This window comes from Apium graveolens, chromosome 9, assembly GCF_009905375.1.
Source record: "Apium graveolens cultivar Ventura chromosome 9, ASM990537v1, whole genome shotgun sequence".
NCBI classification, from domain to species: domain Eukaryota; kingdom Viridiplantae; phylum Streptophyta; class Magnoliopsida; order Apiales; family Apiaceae; genus Apium; species Apium graveolens.
Window position 1 is genome coordinate 198,965,156 of NC_133655.1, and position 26,820 is coordinate 198,991,975.

Below are 26,820 nucleotides of genomic sequence, written 5' to 3' on the forward strand. Positions count from 1 at the left end.
ACAAGTTTTCTTACATTGCTTAATCAGAGAACCATATGAGTGAATGTTCTACTACTTTTTTCTAAAATGCACCTTCAGTTTTTGCCCAGTAAGAATGTAGAAGTAAGCATTGAAAAGAACATCAATGCACATGTTGGGAATAATTTCTGGTATAATTTGTGTACAAACTATAATAATTAGACATATATATATGTAAATGAAACACATATGTCTGTTTTAGTTAGTGTAGTTAAATGATCAATGGTATACCAAACACTGTTTTTCAAGAGTCTCATGATCAATGTCAGAAATAAAAAAACGGGAAATTTGTATCTTGTACATCCAACTGTTGAAAAGTTAAATATATAACACAAGTAAGACACAATATACATGTAAATTTACAAATCAAAAGCGAATAATTGTCCTAATGACGATCTATAACCTAATCAAAAAATTGAGCATCATAAAGTAACATAATTATGCATGCTTGTTTAGTATCTAACTATTTTCTACTATTTCAGGTTAAATCACTGAACAACTAAGCCACTAATTAAGTTCAACATCGTATAGAAGTGATCGAGTCTTAACACACCACATCATCGTATGATCGAGAAAAACACATACCTCCATTGTTTTCCTAGTGTATATGGGGAATAAAAACAAGAAGTTAACATTCTTGCTTAGACTCTTCCAAAGTAACTTCTGTATGTAAGTCCAAATTAAGTCTTTTCTAACTGGTTTCACAATATTAATAAAAAGTTAATTTCCTTATACTTATTACGCTCCCTTTTTTAGGTTTTTATGTATATAATTATGTTTGTTTTTATGGGGAAAGATCGAGTTAATGTCTCTACCGGTGGCTTTTACTTTTAGAATTATTACATATATACAAATATTAAAATATATAATTTCAAAATTAATTCTCTCGGAAACGTATTCCCCACATTTTTTTGTACATATGAACAATAATATAAGCTTCATACCAATGCTTTAATCCTTAAAAAAACCTAATATTTAAGAGGAGGTTTAACAAATTCATCTCTGATCACACATAATTTGTAGCACAATTTTAATAGAAAAACTTATACACTAATTTTTTAATAGCAACTTTTACGCTGTTAATCAATAAATAAAATTTGTATTCGAAATTTTACTTGAAATCTATAATATTTACACATAAAAATTATACTTTTAATTATCTAAAAATTCGGTAATAACTTTGTTTGAGGAGTAAAAAATTAATCATTTTGACAATTATAAAAAATTAAGACAAATTTAAATAGCTCGCTTAACGCGAGGGTAAGATTCCTAGTTATATTAATATATTATGAAATTTGTGCATTATTATCTCTGACCATGCTGAAATTATTTAAGTAATATTTGTTATTTTGGTAGATATGATGTGTTGTATTGGAATATTATTGGACATGAATTTATTTGATTTGCAAAGTAAAAATTATATGATAGGCCTCAAATAAGACCGAGTTCAAAGTATAAAAAATATTTCTATACGTGAAATAAAAGGGTTTACACCCGTAACTAATCAGTAGTGTGTATCGTATCTTATTTTTATTTATCATATGCTATATTTTAAATATTTACATACATAAATCGGAGATTTTTCGGTAAATACCATGTTTTTTTTTTTTCGATGAGGATAAGACTCATGCCCTTATATCTACCTAGTACGTTTAGTTTGGTAGTATTTATTTTAAAATTAATTGTAATTGAAAAATATATTAAAAATAGAAATATGAAAACAGAGAAAATGATTATCAAAAGAATGCTTGATACGATATATAAAGTAGTGTATAATATAAAATATATAATTATAATTTTTTTAAAAAAATATCCCATGATAATTCCAAGTCAGCCGAATTAGCCTGTCAAAAAAAGGTTAGTGGAATTAAATAAAACCTTTAATTACGTTATCCTCAAATTACCACAATTTTACAAAAATTTCCATAATAAATTGTAAAAAAAATGAAATAGTGTCCATCTACGCACGAGAAGATTACTCATGCAACAAAATAAAAAAAATTGTGTTGTGTGTATATATATACATACATTCTAGGGCTCCTTCGATCTCTACTCAGTGTAAGCCGTTCAGTTTTTTCAGATAATCTCGTAATTCATTCATCAATTTCATCTCTCTCGCCTCTCTCTTTCTCGCTCAGTAATCTCTCTTTCTCTCATCAATTTTGTATCTCACATTTATTTACACACACTTGAATTGTTCAATTGCGATTAAATTTAGTGTTAAAGTTTCAAAATTTGTGGATTTGAGTGTGGAGTTAGTTAATTGTTAGGGTCCGGTGGGTGTTTTCGTGTTTTATTATCGTATCACGTGTGTAATTTGTTAGTTAATTGTGTACTGGTTATAGGTGATTGTTTTCGTGTCTCAGATATCGTATTGCGAGTTGAATTTATTAGTAATTGTGTAATGGTTAGAGATAATTGTTTTCTGTTTCGATATTGTATGGCGGAGTTAATTTGTTAGTTAATTGTTTACTGATTAGAGGTGATTGTTTAAATTTGTTAGTTAATTGTGTTTTGGTTAGAGATAATTGTTTTCGTGTTTCGATATCGGATATTTATCGAGAGTTCAATTTGTTACTTAATTGTGTACTGGTTATAGGTGATTGCTTTTGTCTTTCATATTGTATGTATAATTTGTAATTTATTTTGTGGAGTGTAATTTATATACAAGCTGTAAAGATGTGTGATTTATTGTTTTTTTGGATTGCAGTTGTTCGGTTTGAGGTAGTTATGATTTGTTATTGCGGTTGCTCGGGATTTTGATTAGCGGAATGGCTCAGCAATCGTCGCGGCTTCATCGGCTGCTTACTTTACTAGACAGTATCCTTTTTCGGCTTTTGTAGTTAATGCTCTTTTTTGAATTCGAAATAGTAAGAGTCATTCATAGATTGTTTTTATTTTTTATGTGGTTTATTTTATTAGTAAGTAGTTTGTTTATGGCTCTTATATGAATATATATGTCATTGTATTGCGTGTTCAAATGTTGAATTATCTGGACTAGGGTACAGCTTTTGTTTTATAGAGTAGTGAGGGGGTAAATGCAATGATATAGAACTCTATCTATTACGGATTATCTATCGTTACCCTTGTGATTAGGTTGACATTTTAAATACTTTTCAAAGGTTAATTAATGACACATGTTGTGATTTTTAAAATGAAATTTGAAGCTGTTAGTGCACTGTAGTTGATTTGCAATATATAACAATTTATTACTGATAACATGCATCAAATTTGAATTTAGAGAACCAGTTAATTTTAAGCTTAAAATTGAAGTAGAAAAGTACTTTAGTGGGCAAGGAGATGCATGTATAATTTCTGACTTGTGATAATACTGTACTGAACTTAATTAAATGGAAACTGAAAAAGACATGCAGAAATCCCGGCAGGGGTCCGTATGCCTTCCCTTGTTTATTCCCTTGACCAAATGTAAGCTGGCTCTACACAAGCAACAAGGTTTACAGCTGCTCGGCAGATAGGGGATATTGCTAAATCATATCCACAGGATTTAAACTCCCTGTTAAGTAAGGTATATATTAAAAAATTGTCTTCAGCTTCTATAAATATAATTGATTCCAAACATTATTAAAAAAGGAATCCAAATTACAAATGAATCTTCAAATTGGATGCTAAAAGATGAACACATTTGCAGGTAGCAATGCATCTTGGTTTCTATTGTGAAAAATTATTAATTTTTTGTTGTTTCAAAATTAAAAGTTTCTCAGTAACTTGTCAGCCTTCAATTTCTTTTTTTATTTATCTTTGTAGCATTGAATGATTCTGTAAGAGTTTAGATGCCGTGGAGCTGATTTTCTGTAGTTGCTGGTTATTTTAGTGGTTCTTGATGTTATTTACTATGGTACCTTTCTAGAAACTGAAATATGCCCTGCTGGTTGGGGTCTGTTTAGATTGGCTTGCTCCAAAGTGGACCCAGTTAATATACAGACACACACACACATACGTATTCTCTCTATTATTAATACTACAATTGCTTGCTTATCAAAAATTATTTGATATCCAAATTGGTCCGGACCTTGTAATACTAATACATGTGTGAAGCCTGGAGCTGTGTCTTTTTAGTTCCCCCAAGGTGTTTAAAATTTTAAAGAAAGAGTACTGAGGTGGCTATATTTTGGTTTTGACTTCACTAAAGCTGGTTAAGGTCTGTTACCCTGACTCTTTAATTTTATGTCCATTGTCAGACACTTGGATCCATGTCTATGTTCAGTCTGTTGTTTACTTGCAACCTAGTCTGGCTAACATAGGTTTGACCGTTGAAGTACTCTTGAAAAATAACATCAGTGCAGAACCTGTCTCTTATTATTTGGTGATAATTTTTTTAGTTACACCTAGTGATTAAGTTCATCAAGATACATTACTAGAAAGCCAACTATTTAGCTAACTGTCTGGAGTAATCTGACCTCTAAATTCTGCCTAATGGGGTCAAGTTTTTGGGAATTGTTTTTATAATCTATGCCATTTTGTTTGAAAGTGTTTATTTCTACAATAATTAAATAAAGGATTGTGTGACTATCATTGGCAACATATGTGGTCGGTCATTTGTTGTCATTTCTCATTATACACAATATAGTATCTAATATATATTGACAATCCAATTCTTTGAATCCAGTTTGTAGGTTGTATGAACTCGGTTGTAACATACATTTTGTTATAATTATTATTTAGATTCTATGTAATACACAGTAAGATTAGCACAATAGACAAAAGTAGCTAAATATATTTCATGTGGTTGTAGAATATTTTTTTTTCTCTAATGTTTTGGATTTTGATACTGTTTTATATTGCTCTAGGTTTCTCAATACCTCCATAGTAAAAACTGGGATACCAGAGTTGCTGCTGCTCACGCGATCGGAGCTATTGCTGAGAGTGTCAAGCATGCATCTTTGGATGATCTACGGAAATGTGTAGAGAAAAAGATGTCAGAGGAAGAGATTTCTGGTTCTGCAGACGAAGTTGTTGCATGGCCTAGCAATCATTCTAATTTCGTAGCTGGTGCTTCATTAAGAAGGTCATTCACTTGCAGTAAAATGTAGTTTTGTGAAGTCAATTTAACTTTTAAGCCTTTTTTCGTCCCTCTTAACTTAGTATGCCGGCATACTGTTCTTTGTCCCCTACTTTATAGAGAACATATTTATCTTAGATTTCATAGAAAACTAAGCATCATTGCGTCAGTGAATAAGGGTAAGGATTTGCTTTTGTAGTTCTTTTCAGATCACTGACACCAATAATGTACTTTTCCTGTGACAGCTATGACCTTAACAAGGTGTTGGAGTTTGGGGCTCTGTTAGCATCTGGTGGGCAGGTACTAAATTAGTTTACCATTTTCTTCTTGCATGCAATATATTTGTTTTTGCACTTTATTATTTCCTTGTGCATAGACCGAAAGGGAAGTTACAAAGAACTATAGTTTCTCGTTTGTGGGATTGCGTGCAGTGACATAACCTAGGATTTAATATAGACACCCACACAGAGATGTGAAAACTAGATATCAGAGACTTTTACCCTAGCAATGATGGACAAGGTAGGGGCTGTATTAGGTGACTATTGTGATTGCCTTGATTATGCTATATTTCAATGAACAATAGGTTCAATACTTATGTTTGAAGAAATGAAAACTATGAAAAAATTACCTCTTGCTGATCAAATATTTTTCTTGCAATGTTGCTGCTCAAGGGTAATTACAATATTAAACTGATGCAGAAGTTTGATGGTGGAAGAAAATAGGGTGAAAAAAGGGAGAACCACAATGCAAGTAGGCAGCTAAGCTCAACTAAACAGCACATGCATTAGTATACTATAATTTGAGTTAACTTGTAGTGATTACAACACGTATACAGAGTGAGAGCAATCATTATCTTATATCTTTATGATAAATTTATAGTACACAAGAATATTTTCATTTGCTCTTTTTGTCTCGGTTATTATGCTTAAATAGTGAATAGTAACATTAATGTTCTAATAAGAAATTCAATAAAATACGTTGAATATGAGTAATTTTTTCTGTAATTCATCCTTGGGATGCATGTTAAGATGTTAGTCCCGGAGGTTCGCTGTTTGTGGTATAGAAAACTAAAGAATTGGTTGGATATGAATTTAAAAATGATTGGAAAATAGATGTGGCATTTTATGATACAATAGGGGAGCATTTCGGTGTGGCGGTTAACTGTTATATGGAGAGGCAAAAATCTGTTGCACAAGGATAGTTGATCATTTTCTCTAGCACGTCATATAGAGGCTTATAACAGCACGAGGCCCCTGATTGAGGGTTTTCACTATATATATTTGAAGCAAGTTTCAGCCGGTTAAAAATAGCAGTTGATCCCTGGACTAGATATTTGAATAACCATTGAGAATGTATGTAGAGGTCATGTTTGTAGCCATGTTCAGTTGGGAAATTGCTAGAGTGGCAAGTTATATTGTGATTGTACTCTTTAACATTTGGATGCGCCTTTGATATTAGGTGTGTGAATAGTATAAAAATCAAAGCCTTTTGGTGCAATCATTTTTATTTGGATATGAGGAAGGTGTATTGGAGAGTGGGGTGTCTTTAAAGGGTGTCATTGTAACTGGTGAAGGACTTGGATAAAACTTGGAGATTTGATTCGATGTCACATTATAATATATTGTAATTGAAATTAATGCAACTTCAGTTATGTTCAGAGCAATGTGAGATTTTTTTATTCAGAAAGGTTTCTTCTCTAGCTTTTTCTCTTTGTTTTTTGAGGAATCAGTTGATAGTTTAATTATAAACACACACAAACATGGTGGCATGAACTAGAGTTTTAGAGGTTATAGAATGAGAAGTTAGTAGTGAAGAAAGCACATAGAAAGAGAGTATAAGCAACATTTTTGAGAGAGAGATAATAAGTAGTTACAAAGAGGTTTTGTGTTGGTTCTCATATAAGAGTACCTTTTCTGATAGTCGGTCACATGATGGAAGGGTACAATTACAGTTTGTTATAGAGAGATCATTCAACTAGATTTGACTGAGCTTGCTTTATTGTGATGGACCCTATTTACTCTTTTCTAACAACTACGATTACTTAGAAATATAAGTCCTTTAAATGTTGACTATCTCAATGCAGATAATATCCTGCATGCATATGTTTTTTTCCCAATCTGCCTATAAATCTGCAGGATTTTGGATTCTTACGGCTCGTTTGATTATATGTTAGGAGTATGACATTGCGAGTGAAAACACGAAGAACCCAAGGGAGAGATTAGCTAGGCAAAAACAGAATCTTAAGAGGCGATTGGGTGAGTTTGTTACCGAATCATTTTATTTGATTATTTATATCATTTAAATATGCTCTCCCACATTTGTCAAAACATGGTTAAATATGTAAATAATCACTATGGGTTGTAAATTTTTTAACCCCCCCAGTTAGTGTCTCTATAGATGCTAAATTTAATAGAAAAGTTAAAACTCCATATTCTTTTATGTTTATAATGCATACTCTCTTTCTATAGGATTGAAAACATTTACAACTTGTCAAATTTGAGTTTTGTGCATTATGAACCTTGAAGTTTGTTTCTTTGCGTTAGAGCTTACAAATTTAATTTGAATAATTGAACCCTTTCTGCTATCAAGAATTTATTACCTTTTGGGTTCTACCAAATAGTTTGTATAAAAATGTAAACAGGCTTCTGCGCTAAGTCTAACTCAAAGGCTGCTTGTAAAAAAAGTTACTATTATAATCTTTAGACTTAATTGATTGCGTCAACTGAAGTGGAAATCAATTTTTAACGATATGTTTACAAATGTTTTGAATTTGGTGATTTTTCGGATCCGAGTTACAATATAACAGTCTATTATGATATGGACAATTGTTGCTATGCTGACACTTGACGGAGTTAAATGACTGATTTATGGGTTGTTGGAATGTTGCATGCGTTTTGTATTGGCACTCATTCTATGCCCTTATTCACCCTTGTTTTGCTGATACTAAATATTGGTTAATAATATGCTTGTTCTATTTCATTAGATCCAGTGTACTGACAAGTCCTAATTTATATCTAGGTTTGGATGTGTGCGAGCAGTTCTTGGATGTCAACGATATGATTAGAGATGAAGATCTTATTGTGCAGAAATCACACTCTCCTGCAAATGACATAGCGTCACAATATTATAGGTCAAGATCTATGCATAATGTCAAGCAATTAGTTACAAGTATGGTTCCAAGTTTCAGATCTAGAAGGCCAAGCGCTAGAGAACTGAATCTGCTGAAACGCAAAGCAAAAATTAATATGAAAGACCAAACCAAAGTTTGGGCAAACGAGGCTGACTTAGAGGAACATCACATTCAAGAAGTGGCCTCACCCAAGGGATTCCGTCCAGACTTTTCAACCCAGAATAAGGTACATCAATAATGCCTGGGTTTATTTTATGTGATTTATGTATGTACTTTTAATTAAAGCCGGGGAAATGATTCTTCCAAGTACTTGTTATATGTTTTCGTGCTAGTTGTTTCCATTTGTTAAAACACCAGTTACCCTGATACCTTCACGCGTTAGGATGGAGACTTAATTGGATAATATATCATCTTCAACACTTCCCTTGCCTCGAAAGCCTTCTTTTTCTGGTCTTGGATAGTGGATTACCAAGGAACCCATCTCTGGGGAAATTTTTTAATCTTAATGTTTTAATTAAATATTTTTTAATAAAATTGAGTACTGGGCCTATCGAGGTTTTGAAACCTTCATTCTAATTCAATGTGATGTCAGCAACTCTCCTAAATCCATGAGGTGTCAAGAGTTTTTAGTTGGATTATATGTCATCTTTAACAGCATTCATCCTGATATTTTGTTATATCAGGCTACTTGCATCTTGAGTTCTAGTTACTTTTGTATATGATAATTGTATCTGATAAACAAATACATGTCTTTTCTAAGAATTACGTTTGTTATGTCAGAAGTACCAAAGTAAAGGATTGACATATACAAACAACTCAATGGACAGTACAAAATGAACAAAAGCTATTTATTGCAGATAAATATACCCCTCATGAATTTGGACATCCCAGAAGGGTAAATTAAATCAAGGGAAAGTAGAAAGACATTGGTACAAGTGAGGACCTGCCTCTGCCTTTAAAATAGCATTCGTGACGTTTCATTTCAATCACCCAGTGCTTTATGATGAAAAAAATGCAGTAGCTTCTCCTAATTTCATAATGCCATTTACCTATAAAGTGCGACATGGCTAGTAGGTAACCCATTAATGCCCTCCTGTCTTATAGTGGATTAGTAAAGGAAAAGCCACCTAGATGCCCAGAGACAAACCTTCTTGTGAGAAATGATAGATGTGGTCATAAATAAAGTTTGAGGCCATGCAGAGTTCTGTTATCGTGTGATTGCTGAAGTTGTATATGGAGGGAGATATGGCGAACTTGGTTGCTCACTGTTAGGTTGGTGTTTGAAAGGAATAAAATTATACTGGTAGGGTTAAGTCATAAGTGTGAGGCTGCCGTTGGTATTCATATCATTTCTATAGGAGTTGCGTACATCTGCTATATGACAGTGGATAATGTCTTATTTTTTCAGAAATTTTTGGCTAATTAGGTCTTTTCTTTAGCCTCTCTTATGGAGAGGTATCTTTGATGGAATGATACTGAGGGTACATGATTGCCATTATTGTTAATTACAATAAATACTACAAATAATCACCCTAAAACGAATGGGACATAAAAGACAATCAAACATGACAAGATGTATGTGATTTAATAGTGTCTTATTCCACAAGCAGACTCAGCATGTTATTAGTTAAATGCTTTCTTGGGATTCAAAATTATAAGTGTATTTTTAGAGAAAGAAATTTGGTTCAAAACTCAAACTTGGGCATGGGTCTTGGTTCCAATAGTCCTTCTATGGGTGCCCAGGCGTTGTGGCTTCAGTTAACGCCAACAATAATCGATCCTGGAGAACCTTGAGAATTAACATGCTCAGTAACATATTTCCTCTAGTTGTAATTGCATGATTGTTCTTCCCTTTAGGTATCTCCTTTAGATGAGTTCTTTATAACAGATTATGAATTTATGTCTTTGAGTCATTTGTTCCTTCTGTCATGTTAAAGGTTTTGTCTGTTTAAATGTTTGTTAAATGTTATGGTACAATTAAATGTGACAACTCTGTCTAGCTTCTAATAGAACTGTAGTTTCTTTTCCTATATTCCCTTTGTTGGTTTTTAGTAAAAGAAAGAGGTTCATAACAATATGAAATATTTAAGAAATTAGAATTATATTGAAGCATCTTTAATGAATGAAAATAACCTGTATTGAAGCAACTTCCATCCTAGGTGTAAGTTTTATTAGTATTTAGCAGTGTTCTAGAACACTGAAATTGCCATTAGTCGGCAGAGTAACCTTTCAGTATTAATCGGAGCATTAATAGGAAGCAACTTAATTTAATAAATAATAGTATATAATTCTATTTAAACTTCATCAAGCTGCCATAAGATTTTAAAAAAAAATACGACATACGGTTACTCCAATATCGGTATGTAAGTGGCAAGTTTTTTTTAAAAAAAACCCACAAATCACTAGTTCATATGTGATATTTAAGTGTTACATGCATGATAATCATTACTTATTACTTATTAGTTAGAAATTAGTACCCACTACCACTACTATATAGAATAAAATTCCTGATCTACCAACATATAGATCAGTAACCCTCATGATATAGTTCAGTAACCCTCGTGATCTGAGTCATCAAACACAAAATCAATAAATCAATATATGATTTTATTTTTTTGAATTTTAATTTTTCTAAAAAATATCATTGCTTCAAGATTTTTTTAACATTGACCGATTCGGCCGATTTTTGACCCGTCGCCCGACTTTGGACCGACTTTTTGAAAAACCACACTTTGACCCGATTTCTGATTAATCGATGCGGGACCCGTCCGAACTCCGATTAATCGGTTAATCGGCCATTTTTTTAGAACACTGGTGTTTAGAGGTATCCTGTTGTAAGTTTTGTTGCCTATTTCCCATTATTATTAACATTTGGATTTATTATTTTTTGCTATATTGGTGATGCAAATTAAATTTGTCAATATAGGTACTCTCAGATTCTATTACCGATGAAGAAGGCATTGAGGATGATGGAGATGAGGTCTGGCCCTTCCATAGCTTTGTTGAACAGCTCATTCTTGACATGTTTGATCCTGGTATGTTATATTTCACTTACAGTTGGGTTGTAGAACCCTTTTATGGGCATCACCGAAGTAATACCTTGTTTTTGTCTCTGTATTTCAGTCTGGGAGGTTCGACATGGTAGTGTCATGGCTTTGAGAGAAATTTTAACCCATCAGGGTGCTTCCGTGGGGATCTTGATGCCTGATCTCGGTGGTGATGGTGCATTGATCTCTGAATCAAAAGATAATGATACCAAAAGTACATTGAAGAGAGAGAAAGAGATTGATCTAAACATGCAAGTTGCAGCAGATGAGTTTGCTTCAACTCCGAAGAGACTAAAACTGGAAGACTCATCATCCCAACTGTTAGATGTGATGATTTCTAGCAGCATTAATGGTTCTGATGGCAGTATAAAAGTTGAAGCTAGTGGTATGAATTTGGGTCTGCAGAAGGCTAATGGTGAGCTTAGTGCTACTTCTGTTAAGGTGGAGTATGAACCTTACATTGAAAGTGGTGGGTGTTTGACTGAAGCTGTTGATGGGGTAAAAGAAAAGAGCTTTTCAGGAGATAATGTCTACATGGGAAAGCCTGACTTGCTAGATGTTATACCTGAAAATTGTGAGCTGACGAAGCTGGTTAAACTGGCTAGGCATTCATGGCTCAAACATTCTGAATTTCTTCAAGATTGTGCTGTTCGTTTTTTGTGTGTACTGTCACTTGATCGGTATGAAATTGGTGTTAATTGTTCTAGTCAGCAGAATTAGTCTTATGCTTTATTTGACGATCCTTTTAAATGCTCTAAGATTTTTGTTCTCTAAATTAATATTATTTATATATTTGTTTTTTTATGCAGTTTTGGGGACTATGTCTCTGATCAGGTTGTTGCTCCAGTTCGGGAAACTTGTGCACAAGCTTTAGGTGCCGTGTTCAAGTACATGCATCCCAAATTAGTTCTAGAGACTTTGAATATATTGTTGCAAATGCAGGTAAATGTAATGTTAAATTTTTTTATGCTATCCTGTAGTATGTTTAAAACTCGAGGTTCCAAAATTATTGCACTCTTTTAATTATGGTATCAATAATTTAATTGTTATTTGTTGTAATTAGGTTTTCTCTTCTTTCAGTGTAGACCAGAGTGGGAAATTCGACATGGAAGTCTTTTGGGTATCAAATATTTGGTTGCTGTGCGACAGGTAAATATTTTTTTCTTGTACATTCTTTAAATGTCTTAAATATGAAATACTACATTGAGGTTTAGCCTGCAGTAACTTGTTTTTTATTTTGAAAAATGGGATAAAGCGTCTTCAGTGGACAGGGCTAAAATTTTGTTTTCTGGGGTAGGCCGAAATGTGTTTGAGAGTAAAAACATAAAATCCTAAATATTTTCAGATCTATGCCTGGCTTAGGTTTTCTTGAGTATTTCGCTAGCGACTTGTATAAAATATTAATAAAAAATTAACATGTGGTATATTTAACCCTTGTCTCCTTTGAGAGAGGCGAGTGTTTAAATTCTGTTGAAGACGTGTGGGTGAGTGTATTTGATATAGTTTTGAAGATCAAAGTTAAATAAATATCTGCTCTTGCAGGTTAGTTCTTTTAACTGTCCTCTAAATTGCTCTAGTTTGAAAACAACACGGACTTGGTCATATGATATATTTCACAAGGGTGGTATATTTCACCTTTGTCTCCTTTGAGGGAGGCGAGTGTTTAAATTTTGTTGAGACGTGTGGGTGAGTGTATTCGATATAGTTTTAAAGATTGAAGTTAAATAAATATCTCCTCTTGCAGGTTAGTTCTTTTAACTGTCCTCTAAACTGCTCTAGTTTGAAAACAACACGGACTTAGTCATATGATTGAGGGATATGTTTTGCAGTAGTTGGCAGTATTACACATCAAACAGGAGAATAAAATCCACCCCCTCTCCCAAAGACTGTTACATTTGTGATCTTTGAATTGTGGTTATAATTAAAGGTTTTTTTTGATAATGAATCACACACGCACACACCGGGAGTTGAACCCGTGACCTCCCGCAAGGGGGACACTAGCTCGGCCACTGCACCAACACTTTGTTGGCAATAAAAGGGTTTTTTTCTTGTAAGGAATAAAATATTTTGTTACCTGGAAACTGAATTATAAATTTTCTATGGTCAGGTTTTCAGATAATACAATAGTTTCTGTGACTTGTGTCAGTTTTCATTGTCTAAATTGATTTCGGCTTATAAATTAAGTCTGTTAATTTAGCTTAGTCATTCATGTGAAGATTGTTTCAAATGAAAGTAATTTGTCATGACAAGCATCTTATTTTATTTGTTAGGGTTTATGTTTCACTCTTACCTGGAGTTCGGATGCTACATCCATAAAGTATCCTTATGAAGTAGGGAACAGAATGCAATTTCTTAATTTAACCTTCAGAAATTCATGTGAAAAACGTAATCTGACTGATTTGTGTACAAATGGCTGGCCAACTAAATCATGGATTTAATATCAGTATCATTATATAGAGAACGTAAAGTGAATCATCTGACAACCTTGTTAAAGATTCTGAATCAAAAATTTAGAAATCTGGTATATATGTGTTAATGTCATTTTGAGATTCTGAATCGAAAATTTAGAATGTTAGTCTGAAGTATTCCTTAAGGAATTGGGATATGTGTTCTGGGATTCTAGATTTGTATTATGTAATTCCAAGATGTTGATGAAGGTCGAGATGTAATATATATGTTTGAGATGGGAAAAGAACCATCATTTAAAACTGGAATATAAATATGGTCTGTTTACCCACATTTTGCTAATTTCAATTGTGATTTAGATGAATTGGTCTATATATATACACTTTTAGAACTTTGTCATCATATTATTGCTTTTGTTTCAGTACATTATTTGTCCTGCTTACAACATTGACTAGCCACAAGATGTACAGGCCTATATGTTTTAAGTTCGTATACTATATGTTATAGGGTTTGTATTCTAATGCAATCTTTAAATGATTTTTCTGTTGATGCTAGGAGATGCTCCATGATTTGCTCAATTATGTTCTTCCTGCATGTAAGGCCGGGCTGGAAGATCCTGATGATGATGTAAGAGCAGTTGCTGCAGATGCCTTAATACCCACTGCAGCTGCTATTATCTCTTTAAAGGGTCAAACTTTATATTCTATAGTTATGCTACTATGGGATATCTTGCTTGACCTAGATGATTTAAGTCCATCCACTAGCAGGTACCAAGACAACTTTGTCTGTTTTTAGTATCTTTGGTTTCGAGTCTGAGATTATTACCCCGTGGTCAATGAGATTGACAGATTACCAAAGAATATAGTAGTGGCTGCTAAACAAGTTCAACATTGAACTCATGTTGTGTACTTGTATGCGTGATGTGTAACACCAAGTCATGTACATTGGTGATTTGATACTGACATACCTTTTTACTCCTGTTTTTATATAGACAACTAATTATATGTGGCTAGTCCTTTTTTAAGTTAAAATTAACTTTCCTTGCTGTAGAACTGGAACTGTTAGTTACAGAGATGCTGTTCTATAACATATGGCATATAACATTTTAAACTTTACAGAATTTTTGATCTATACTTTCGGAATGAAATGTCTAATATTGCGTCTTCTGTGGACATGGATTGCCCCTAGATGCTATTTTAAGTTTTACGGTGCCTGATGGATTTTCCTCGGTAGGAAATGTACTCATTGTATATAAGACCATCCTGAACCTTTCTAACTCATCCGTCTCATCCACTTGCATATATTTTAACAAGCAAATTGGATGAAATTACTTCTCCATCATTTGTTACACCTGTCATAAAAAATAAAATGATGACCGTTCTTATTCTGGTTGCAGTGTAATGAATCTTCTGGCAGAAATATATTCTCAGGAACAGATGATGTTTGGAGCCTTGGTTGCAAAAAAAGACCCAGGATTTGATCTTAATGAAGCATTTTGTGCAGATGAAACTGGAGAAGGGATGAACTCCAAAGAAAATCCATTTACGTTATCAGTATTGGCCCCAAGACTATGGCCATTTATGAGGCATAGCATTACATCAGTTCGGTATTCTGCTATTCGCACATTGGTAAGCGTCTTTTAATGTGGTCATTGTAAGTGTTTTTACATCTATATATATATATATATATATATAGGCCTTTACTCCGTGGAGAACCATCTTATATGGAGAACCGTGGAGAACCACTGTTTTTATTATAGAATCTCATCGCAAACTGTAAAATTTTATTTTAAAAAATATAAAATTCGATGCTAATCTAGAATAATAAATATAATAAAAAATTTAACAATTAAAATTTGATAAAATTACTTGATTTTAAATTTGATTCTACAGTGGAATAATTTTTAATAAATGTGATTCTACTGTGATTCTGCTATAGAACAAATTTAAACTTTTTTAATAATTTCAATGATTTTTTGAATAAAAAATTATGTAATTTCAATTTTTTACTTGATAATTAAAATTTATAATTATATATGATAAAAAATAAAAGAAATATATATATATATATTATATTTTTTAAATAATGGTTCTCCACGATTCTCTATATAAGAGGGTACTCCACGGAGTGCTACCCTATATATATATATAAATTTTATTGTTAAAGTTCAAACAAATTCTTTTGTTCAGTATTTTGTATGTATCTTCTCATGCATCCAAATAGGGTCATGTTTATAGGTTTTACATGCTATTTATATGCACATATTGGACACAATACTTGCACATTCTGATTTGAACATTTACCTGCATACAGTTTTTCTTCCTTATGTCATGTAGATATTCGCCTACTCTATGTGCTTTTATTACTTTTGTTTAAACAACTGTTACATGTGCAGGAGCGACTGCTTGAAGCTGGGTACAGAAAGAGTGTATCAATGTCAACTTCTTCTTTCTGGCCATCATATATATTGGGGGATACTCTCAGGATCGTTTTCCAGAATTTGCTGCTTGAATCCAGTGATGAAATTTTAGAGTGTTCAGAGAGGGTTTGGAGGCTGCTTCTTCAGGTTCTTTATTTCACCAGATATATAATGGTTATTCTTTAAAGATTGATGCACCTAAGTACGTACTCACGTAACTTAGGTGAGTGCAAAGCATTTTTTATTGTGAATGCACGAGGGTATTATTGTAATTACATAAATAATTTAAAAAATTACAATTCTGCCATTAAAAATACACTACGTACTTAGGTAAGCCCCCTAAGTACGTACTTAGGGGCATTTTTCTCTATTCTTTATTGTGGAATTCATTCTTCCTTTTTTCTCCTTATCGTCATAATTCTCCTTTAAGAGGGATTATGTGAGTATTAACCTTGGAAAGATAGCTATTAGGAACTAGAAGATTGGAATGTGCTTTGGGATAAATAGATAAACACCATCTACTGCTCAAGCTAGTTAGCAATGTTGCATTTTACATACTAAGATTTTCCATGCTACTTCTGTTCAACTTCCATTTATATGTCTTTTGTGACTCTTTTTTCATTAATGCTATTAGTGCCCAGTGGAAGACCTGGATGCTGCTGCTAAGATGTACATATCTTCTTGGATAGAGCTTGCAGCCACTCCATATGGTTCACCACTAGATGCTAAGAAAATGTTTTGGCCTGTAGCTATTCCTCGTAAAAGTCATTTCAAAGCAGCAGCAAAGATGAGAGCTGTATATCATGAATTTGATGCCTCGAAAAATACCGCCCTGAGTTCTGCAGAAGGTCTTGTTCCTCAGGAGAAGAGTGGAGATACTTCTGTCAGCTCTGTTAAGATAATTGTTGGTGCGGACATGGAAATCTCAGTCACACATACTCGAGTAGTTACAGCAACTGCTTTGGGTATTTTGGCATCCAAGTTATTTGAGATTTCTGCTGAATATATAGTTGATCCGCTATGGAAGACAGTTACATCTACGTCTGGAGTTCAACGTCAGGTAAAGATTTTACTTTTGCAGTACATAGTATTCACTTAGTTCTCTTTGCTTCCTTTATGATTACTTTTCATTAATCTTACTTTTATCAGGTAGCTGCAATGGTTGTAATATCTTGGTTCAAAGACATTAAAAGCAGATGCCTTTCTGATGTCAAAGGCGCTAAATCTGACTTATTTGTTAATCTTAAGAATTGGTTGTTAAATCTGTTAGCGTGCACTGACCCTGCGTTCCCCACAAAAGATTCACTTCTTCCTTATGCTGAACTTTCAAGAACATATGCAAAGATGCGTAACGAGGCAAATCAATTGTTCGCTTGTGTCGAATCAAGCGGCATGCATAAAGATTTCTTGTCATCTATAAAATTCAATCTGCAGAGCTTGACTCCAGATGATGCAATTAATTTTGGATCAAGTGTTCCACCAGTAAGCGGCAATGATGCTTCCGCGGAAGACTCTGTAGGGAGGCATACTTCTGATGACTGGGAGTCGCTGAAACAAAGACTTTTAACTACCTCAGGTTATTTAAAATGTGTTCAGGTATGTCTATAAATATTAGTTATGTCCTAATGGCATAGTTTCCCACATTTAAATGTATAACTATATGTTTAATATTTTTACACTTTGTGATATGCGGTCACTGAACTTTTTTTGGACTGTAAACGGCTATACCCTCTTATTTCACATGTCCTCAACCTTCTATTGAAAATTTGCAGGGTAATTTGCATGTTACTGTATGTGCTTTGGTTGCTGCCGCAGTTGTTCATATGTCTGATCTTCCTGCAAAACTAAATCCAATTATTTTACCCTTGATGGCGTCGGTGAAAAGAGAACAGGTACTTTGTGGTGTACTATCATTATTCTGAAAGGTAACATCCATCTGACATAATCTAATCTTATGTGCCTTTGAAGGAGGAAATACTGCAGGATAAGGCAGCTGAGGCCCTTGGTGAACTTATTTATTATTGTACTGAACGCAAGCCTAGTCCCAATGACAAGTTAATTAAGAATATATGTAATCTGACCTGCACGGATCCACGTGAAACTCCTCAAGCTGGACTCTTGAGTTCTCAGGATATTCTTGAAAGTCAGGATTTCATTGTAACTAGTAGCACGAAACATAAGTCAAAGACCCAGATGGTGGCTTCTAGTGAAGATCGACTGAAATCAGAGGGATTTATAAGTAGGCGAGGTTCTGAACTTGCACTGAAGCATTTGTGCAATAAGTTTGGTTCCACATTGTTTGATAAGCTTCCAAAACTGTGGGACTGCCTTACAGAAATCCTTAAGCCAGGTAGTCTTGAGGGTTTAACTGCAGCAGATGAGCATATTGCTCAATCTATTGATTCTGTGAATGATCCTCAGTTGTTGATAAATAATATCCAGGTAAATGAGTTGTATTTTCTTTACACCGTCTTGTATGTTTCTGCTTGAACACAAATCTTAATTGCAAATTTGCAGTTCTTGTAGAATTTGTTTAGCAAAAAATTGAAATTTCTTTACAAGTCCTAATTATTATGTTTTCCTGACTTCAATTTCGATCTCAACCAAAACTGCGCACATCAGATCTCTCTCTCTCTCTCTCTCGCCCTCCCCCCCTCTCTCTCTCATTCTCTTTCCCTCTCCCACTCCTCTCTCCTCTCTCTCTCTCTCTCTCCCCTCTCTCTCTCTCTCTCTCCCCCCCTCTCCCTCTCCCTCTCTTTCTCTCTCATTCTCTTTCCCTCTCTCTCTCTCTCTCCTCTCTCTCTCTCTCTGTCTCTCTCTCTCTTCCCCTCTCTCTCTCTCTCTCCTCTCTCTCTCTCCTCTCTCTCACTATATGCTTTTGTATAGATTTGACCTCAGCAACTCGATATAGACGCCTCCAGTTGAATGTTAATAGCGACATTGAATTGATACACGAGTCGATGTGTTTTGTTTCATGTAGTACAGTAAGTTTTGTGAGAAACCTACTTTTGAGTGTTGGAGATCCACCTCATTAATTGTTCTTGAGTATGTGCTTTTCTCTTGATACTTAAAAAACCAAACATACTCAAATGGCTCACATGAAAGTAATGTCCGGTCAGAGTCAGGATCAGATGTATCATGTATGTGGACCTTACCTTAATAGTAAGAGAAAGTGAGTAGTATTGGCTCAATGCATTAGTTGTGTTTTGTTACCAGTAGTACATGTAAGTAATCTAGCTTCATGTTTTAGAGATCCTCCTTCTACTCGCATTGATGTTGAATATGTGCTTTCTCTCTTTGTATCTAAATACACGAATCCAAACATTAAATGTATGTCTTGCTTTTATATTAGGATCTGAGAGGGTTAGATGTACGCTGTTGCTGACATTACCTCTACTTCTAGGAGTAGGATCAGAGAAGTTGTTTGCCTGAAGATCCCGGTTTTTCAAAGTCAAAAAAGAATAAAATGAAAGTGATGAAACGTCATCGGCGTTCAACATTTTCCTGTTTCTAAAGTCATATTGATCTCCTTTTTGTGCTATATTATATGTCTTTGGTTGTTGACTTTGTGAGGATCTTTAATTTTTATTATTATTTTAATTTTTATATCTAACTTCCGGTTTCCTCCTTGCCATTTGGAAAATTTTGATATCTAATATTCAGTATTTGTAATTTCTTAATTAAGTGCCTTGAATATGTTTTCTCTGTACTCCAGCCGTAGGAAGTGCATATTGTAGTTTCTTTGCAGAAAGCATATTGTAACTTGCCAATCTGGCCACAGACATTAAATATCCAGACATTCACATTAAATACCAGAATCGGTTCCTTTTGTGATGTGACCTGACCATGTCATATGTATATTGTTATATGCATAACATATCGAAGTCTTTACCAGTTTGTAGTTGTTAGGCTGAAAATTCAATGAAGGAATTGTTCTCTTCGAAAACACCTCAAAATTGAATTTCCAATCTGAGTTTGCTAAATACATCAATATTTACTTCATTATATTTTCTGACATGCACATTTTTTCTTTCACTGTTTTACCTTCAAATCACTTTTGACTGGCAGATGGTATGCTCAATTTCTCCCTTTCTGGATGAGAGTATAAGACCGAAGCTACTCATGCTTCTCCCAGGAATATTCAGATCTGTTCGACATCCCCATGTCTCTGTTAGACTAGCTGCTTCAAGGTGCATTACATCAATGGCCAAATCAATGACAGTGAATGTGATGAGTGTCATAATTGAAAATGTTATTACTATGTTGGGGGACATGACATCAGTGCATGCAAGACAAGGAGCTGGGATGCTTGTTACTCTGCTTGTTCCTGGACTGGGAGTGGAGCTGGTCCCTTATGCTTCTCTGTTAGTTGTTCCTCTCCTTAGGTGTATGAGCGATTGTGATCACACTGTGAGGCAGAGTGTCACTCACAGTTTTGCTGCACTTGTACCTCTTCTTCCATTAGCTAGAGGACTCGACCCGCCTAAAGGTCTAAGTGAAGGCTTATCCAAAAACACAGAAGACGCAAATTTTTTGGAGCAACTTGTTGACAACTCACATATAGAGGATTACAAGCTTGCCACCGAGTTAAAAGTGACCTTAAGGAGGTACCTTTCTATTGGCGACACATGTTTTGTAGTGTAGCTTGCTTATTTTCATATCTTTGCAAGTGGATATATGCTCTGCCTGCATTTTTTGGGTTCAGTCTATCATAAAAATTTCAGTCACGTCGATTCACCTAGTATTGTTATTGTTTTGTGTCTAAATTACCAGAAAAGCCTCTGGGTACTTGTGTGCATTTGGTACAACATTGGAACATGGTGGTTATTCCTAGCAATTAGCGAACCTTGTTATCTTCAAGATTAACTTTGCTTTACTCCTTTTAAGCGATTTCAGTCGTTGTTGATGAGGAAAGGAAGTAATAATGAAAGAAATTTACTAAATCTATTTTGTAATCCATGTATGTTTATTATTTAGAAAATAATGATACGTAGGTTCTAGTTATAAAGGTCTCTAATAATAAGCCCCATTCTTTGTGACTGAGTCTGTTAGGGTTTTATTTTGAGTCGTCGTATCCTTGTTTTTGCGGACTTGATTATAGAAATAATATTTAATTATTGATTAAGTCTTCTCTTGGGTTGTGATTATAGCTTTTCTCTCTTTAGTGGTGGGGAAATCCTTGGGGTAGTGATTCTTCTGTTGTTGAATCACCTAAGTTCATCGTAATTCTTGTTCTGTTTTTTAATTTGTTCCATCTTTTTTTAAATCCCTCCTGCATTAGTATTCCTCTACTCCATCTCTATTATCTTCAACATTTTCTTAATATACTATTGACTCCTGACTGTCATCTTCTTTACTGTTACCCATCTTTTTCTGTCGTTTTCACTTCTCCACTTATTTGGGTATCTGCATACAATGGTTGGATTAACCTACAAATAGTGGGAGTTCGGGACGTGTCAGATGACCCAGATTCATTGTTTTTCCATTTTTATCTTTTATTCTTATGTTTATTGCTCTGATTGTTGATATCTCCATTTTGGGCTGATTTTTCTTTGTTATTCATAGGTACCAGCAGGAAGGTATAAATTGGTTAGCATTTTTGAAGCGTTTTAACCTTCATGGTATCTTATGTGATGACATGGGTCTTGGTAAAACTCTTCAAGCATCTGCCATTGTAGCGTCGGACATAGCAGAACACCGTGGTGGTGGTGATAGTGGGCATCCATCTTCTTCATTAATTATATGTCCATCAACCCTTGTCGGACATTGGGTTTTCGAGATAGAGAAGTTCATTGATGCCTCTGTAATAACTACACTCCAATATGTTGGCTCAGCTCAAGAACGAGTTTCACTTAGTTCTCAATTTGACAAGTACAATGTCATTGTAACATCATACGATGTGGTTCGGAAAGATATTGATAATCTTAAACAGGTTTTATGGAACTATTGTATATTAGACGAGGGACATATTATCAAAAACCCAAAGTCTAAAATCACTTGTGCTGTAAAACAAATAAAGGCCCAGCATCGCCTCATTCTCAGCGGAACTCCAATTCAGGTTAGTTACTAGTGCAAGCAATCAGTACTATTTATCTGGCGATTTAGCTGACTATTTATCTGATGATTTATCCGACTCTTGGATTTCAGAACAATGTCTTGGATCTGTGGTCCCTTTTTGACTTTCTAATGCCGGGGTTTCTTGGTACCGATAGACAAGTATGTTCTAATCTGTTTCCAGTAGTTGGGGCTGTATTATTTTTAAGATATTTATGGATGACTGGTAAATAATATAACTGTTGCTTTTTTTAACTCGTAGTGGAACTACAAACTGGTTAGCTTGGTATCTGATGTTATATTGAAACTACTTGGTACAGTAGAATCCCTCTAAAGTAATAAACCCTTTAAATTAATTTAAAAATTTGTCTGAATCAGGACATTAGTACAATAGAACCCCTCTAATATGATTACCTATCTAAACCCGGTTTTTCAAAATGTTACTTTATCTTATAACATTGTAAATCTTTTTAGTATATGTAAAAAATGATATAATTCTTGCTATAGTGGTATGTGCTCAAGTACATGTTATTTGATGTCATTCTCACAGTTCCAAGCCACTTATGGAAAACCCTTGCTGGCAGCCAGAGATTCTAAATGCTCAGCCAAGGATGCTGAAGCAGGGGCACTTGCAATGGAAGCATTGCACAAGCAGGTTAGTACTCTTTGTATTAAAAGACTTGGTTTGGCATAAAACTGCATCATTTTGTTTAATCATTAAGCTTCTGTCTATTATAGGTTATGCCCTTCCTCCTGCGCCGAACAAAAGCTGAAGTCCTGTCTGATTTACCCGAAAAAATCATTCAAGACCGGTATTGTGACCTGAGCAATGTCCAGTTAAAACTATATGAACAATTTTCTGGTTCACAAGTCAGGGAAGACATTACAAGTATGGTTAAGGTGAATGAGGTAGACCAAGGAGAAGATATTTCTGCATCAAAAGCATCTTCCCATGTTTTCCAGGTAAATTTTGGAATGTGTACTTCAGACTTTTGTATCCCTTTTTATCTTGATATGCTCTTCATTTCCTTTTTATGCTTCATCTCTTTCAGGCACTTCAGTTCCTGTTAAAACTTTGTAGTCATCCGTTGCTTGTTGTTGGTGAAAAGACTCCAGATTCTCTCATTAAGCTTCTGCCAGATCACTTCCCTGCAGGTGCTGATATTGCTTCAGAACTTCATAAGCTGCATCACTCTCCAAAATTAGTGGCCCTTCAGCAAATATTGGAAGAGTGCGGGATTGGTCTGGAAGCATCAAATTCTGAAGGCTCTCTGAATGTTGGACAACACAGAGTTTTGATATTTGCTCAGCACAAGGTAAATTATGTTTACAAGTTCCTGCCACTGAATCACACAATTAGTGTGCAATTTCCCAACTTTTTATGTATTGCTGATAATGTGCAGGCCTTTCTGGACATTATAGAAAAGGACCTGTTTCATGCCCATATGAAGACGTGAGTTCTCTAATACTTCCAAGTGGTTTGTATGTCAATGTGTTATGCTGTGCAGTAAATGGATTTTATTTAATTGTATTACATAAAAACTTGATAGAGTCAGCTAATTATAGTTGATGTAGTTGTAAGTTGTATCTATAGTATGTCCAGAAAGTACCTATCGCACATATCTATAACCATTTTAAGTAGCTAGCTCATCTCTAACCTCAAGGTGTTCCTTTAATGACATGTATTATTCAACACATATCTTTAAAAAGCACATGGCAGTATATACAATACATTATATAGTGGACTCTTTCCTATCTATTACGTTTTTTTGGGAGACCTTCAAATTTTCTCTTTTCGACTTAATTTTTTTAATTTTCCTGATTTCCTGTTTTGTTATCATCAAGAATATGGTACTCCACAGAAAGTCGTAAATATTTACCATCATAAAACAATTATTTTGCATGAAGAATATTGCTGATGTGTTTTCTCCATAGCTCAATACTTTATCGCTCGATTGTCTCTCAATTGATTAAATTTGAAAAGCCAAGTATCATGCATTAACACTATTAGTTATTAGTTGTGTAATTGTGTTTTGGTTGGATTGAAGCAGAGTTACATACTTGCGCCTGGATGGCTCAGTCGAACCAGAAAAGCGTTTTGATATAGTGAAAGCTTTTAACTCAGACCCTACTATTGACGCCTTGCTGCTTACTACACATGGTATAGTCCATCATTTTAATGCAAAGGGTTCTGTAACATAGCTAATGCAGTTTAATTAGCAAAAGATAAAAACACAGAGCTAGTGCAGTTTTAGTTGATGTTATTTACCTTTCACAGTTGGTGGGCTCGGTCTTAACCTGACTTCAGCAGACACCCTTGTTTTTATGGAGCATGACTGGAACCCAATGAGAGATCATCAGGTATATATGATTTCTTGTTGTTTGTTCTCATTAAGGAAATGTAATATTTTTATCTTTAGTTAAAATGACAGTGGCAAATGTTGCATTTTTTTAGCAATAACCCCCTGCTGTGAATTTTGTACTCCCTCCGTCCCAATTTATCTGTCTTGTTTGACTTTTTGCGGTCAAATTGACCCAATTTTGACTGAAAATTTCACAAGTATATAATAGAAAAAAAATATAAAAATTATATCATTAGAAAGTACACGTAATCTACTTTAATACATATTCTTCGATTTTTCAAAATAATGAAAGATTGATGTTTAATTTACGGTCAAAGTTGAGTCAATTTGACCACAAAAAGTCAAAACAGGACAGATAAATTGGGACGGAGGGAGTATATGTAACTGTTCTGGAAAGTTTACTGCGACTTCTTAAAACCAGTTTTTCCCATTAATCTTATATCACTTGTTGGACGAAATAGAAGAAATGTAGGATAGAAGGAAAAAGAGAAGGACATCCCCTTCCCTTTTGATTATTTAAGATAGCTTTCTGTTCAGTTCATAGTTCATACTACTTTGTTCCAGTCAACCTAGTGTGTAGTTGAGATCTTATGGTCAAAGAGTTACTAATTTTAATTAGGAGTTCCAAAAAATAGTGACTACTGTTAATCTGGTAAAGTTAAACTAGGTTTTACTGTTGAATCGTTCCTAGTTGACTTGCTTTATTGGTTTAAAGTATGGCCCTTTTTATCCTCGGATGCGTAGTTTTTGGGTTGGAAAGACATATCACTTGGGCATTTTAATTTGATCCAATGGTCAAAGCCTTCTGTTTTTCTTTAATCTATTTTGTATGCATGTACTAATTTTTCTCAAATTTTCAGGCAATGGACAGAGCACACAGATTGGGCCAGCGTAAGGTTGTTAATGTTCACCGTCTCATCATGCGAGGAACCTTGGAAGAGAAAGTAATGAGCCTGCAAAAGTTTAAGTTGTCAGTTGCAAATGCTATCATTAACGCAGACAATGCTAGTCTTAAAACAATGAATACAGATCAGTTACTTGATCTATTCACATCAGCCGAAAGCAAAAAGGTGATTCTTTTATTATTTTAGTTTGATCCTAAAAATGCAAGCATACATTAATGAACTGAAACCTCATTTTCTAATAATTGTTAATAATTTTTACTTTTCCTTGAATTTAGGGAGCTACTATGTCGAAGACATCTGATATGAATATTGATAACGAGTCTAAATTACCTGGTACTGGGAAGGGTTTGAAAGCAATCCTTGGTGGACTAGAGGAGCTTTGGGATCAATCACAGTATACAGAAGAGTACAACCTCAGCCACTTCTTAGCCAGGCTGAATGGCTGAACACAAGTTGTATGTACAGGAGTTGATCTTAGATAAGTATCTTGCAAAAAAAAGACAGTAGTGGCTGACTCCTAGTTCTTCACCACCTGGTGCAGGTTTTTTGAGTTGGTTGCTGATGTTTGATGTTTTTAGTTTAGTTTTTGTCTTCCCTTTGCCCTCACTCGTCATTCTCTTTATGTCCATTTTAGTTGTGGAGGCCATGAAGATTCAGTTTTGGTTAGTCTCGAGTTGGGAGTGAGTCTGGTTAGAGTAAAGCTAGGCTAAAATCAGGAAAAAGCAAAAATGTATTCAGATTGTAAATACATTATTTTTTTCCCTCCTGAAATGAAAGGTTAATCTAACCCAGAGAGAATTGAGCAAATTATGTTTCTATTTACAATTTTATGAAACTTTTGGTTGAAACATGACAGCAATATCACTAACATGGCGGTGAAGCTTATAAGCATTTTGGGACTGCTTCTAGAATCCCTAGTGACGGCATTATCATGGTCCCATTACAGACGCGTTAACTGATTGCTGTGAAGTATGCTAAGCTGAAGCTTCTGATTAAGCATGTTGTGTTCCCAGTTGGAGGCCCAGCGATCCATTTACTGACCAATATATTTTTTCATTTTTTATTTGCTTTTAATGCTCCATAGTAAATCCCTCTCTGTAAACTTTTTTTTTTTGGAGATTTATAAAGATGCACTAACGATTGAAGCTAGATCCATCTGTAAGGTTCTTATCATATTTTGGTAAATATTTTTAAGTTATTTCTACGCTAATGCTGTACCAGTCACTCACACCCCCAATTTGTATTACTTTTCACTAGTTTATAAGATGCCAGACCGTTTGATGACCTGTTGCAGGTACATTTCAGGTGTGTGCATGCGTTATTCAGCAGGTGCCTTCTGCTTGATGATTGTCTGAAATGGCTTCTAAATGATATGTTTTATTTTGTTAATTAGGTGTGAGCAAATGTAGAAGGGAACTATCTTGGTTGTAAGCGTTTGTGACCTGAATATGGGTAAAA

General features: G+C 34.4%; 1 protein-coding gene across 3 annotated transcripts; it reads left to right on the forward strand.

Moving 5' to 3' along the window:
- Positions 1-1,957: 1,957 nt before the first annotated feature.
- On the forward strand, positions 1,958-26,414 carry LOC141684333 (TATA-binding protein-associated factor BTAF1). 3 transcript variants are annotated; one of them, XR_012560629.1, is made up of 30 exons: positions 1,999-2,155; positions 2,729-2,838; positions 3,450-3,544; positions 4,827-5,044; positions 5,284-5,338; positions 7,212-7,293; positions 8,057-8,394; positions 11,095-11,203; positions 11,292-11,895; positions 12,025-12,157; positions 12,296-12,364; positions 14,177-14,388; positions 15,018-15,249; positions 16,017-16,187; positions 16,675-17,100; positions 17,190-17,636; positions 17,813-17,932; positions 18,009-18,482; positions 20,109-20,647; positions 21,606-22,098; positions 22,188-22,256; positions 22,645-22,749; positions 22,833-23,057; positions 23,147-23,410; positions 23,498-23,547; positions 24,146-24,255; positions 24,373-24,455; positions 25,318-25,527; positions 25,638-26,139; positions 26,219-26,414. XR_012560629.1 is itself a non-coding variant. In XM_074489251.1 (29 exons), exons 2-29 carry the CDS (start codon positions 2,790-2,792, stop codon positions 25,806-25,808), a joined length of 6,153 nt encoding a protein of 2,050 aa, XP_074345352.1. In that variant the 5' UTR covers positions 1,958-2,076; positions 2,729-2,789; the 3' UTR covers positions 25,809-26,414. The 3 variants fall into 3 exon arrangements, 2 of the variants coding, with proteins under 2 accessions (XP_074345352.1, XP_074345351.1); XM_074489251.1 differs by having other exon boundaries at positions 1,958-2,076; positions 25,638-26,414; XM_074489250.1 differs by having other exon boundaries at positions 25,638-26,414.
- The last annotated feature ends 406 nt before the right edge of the window (positions 26,415-26,820 follow it).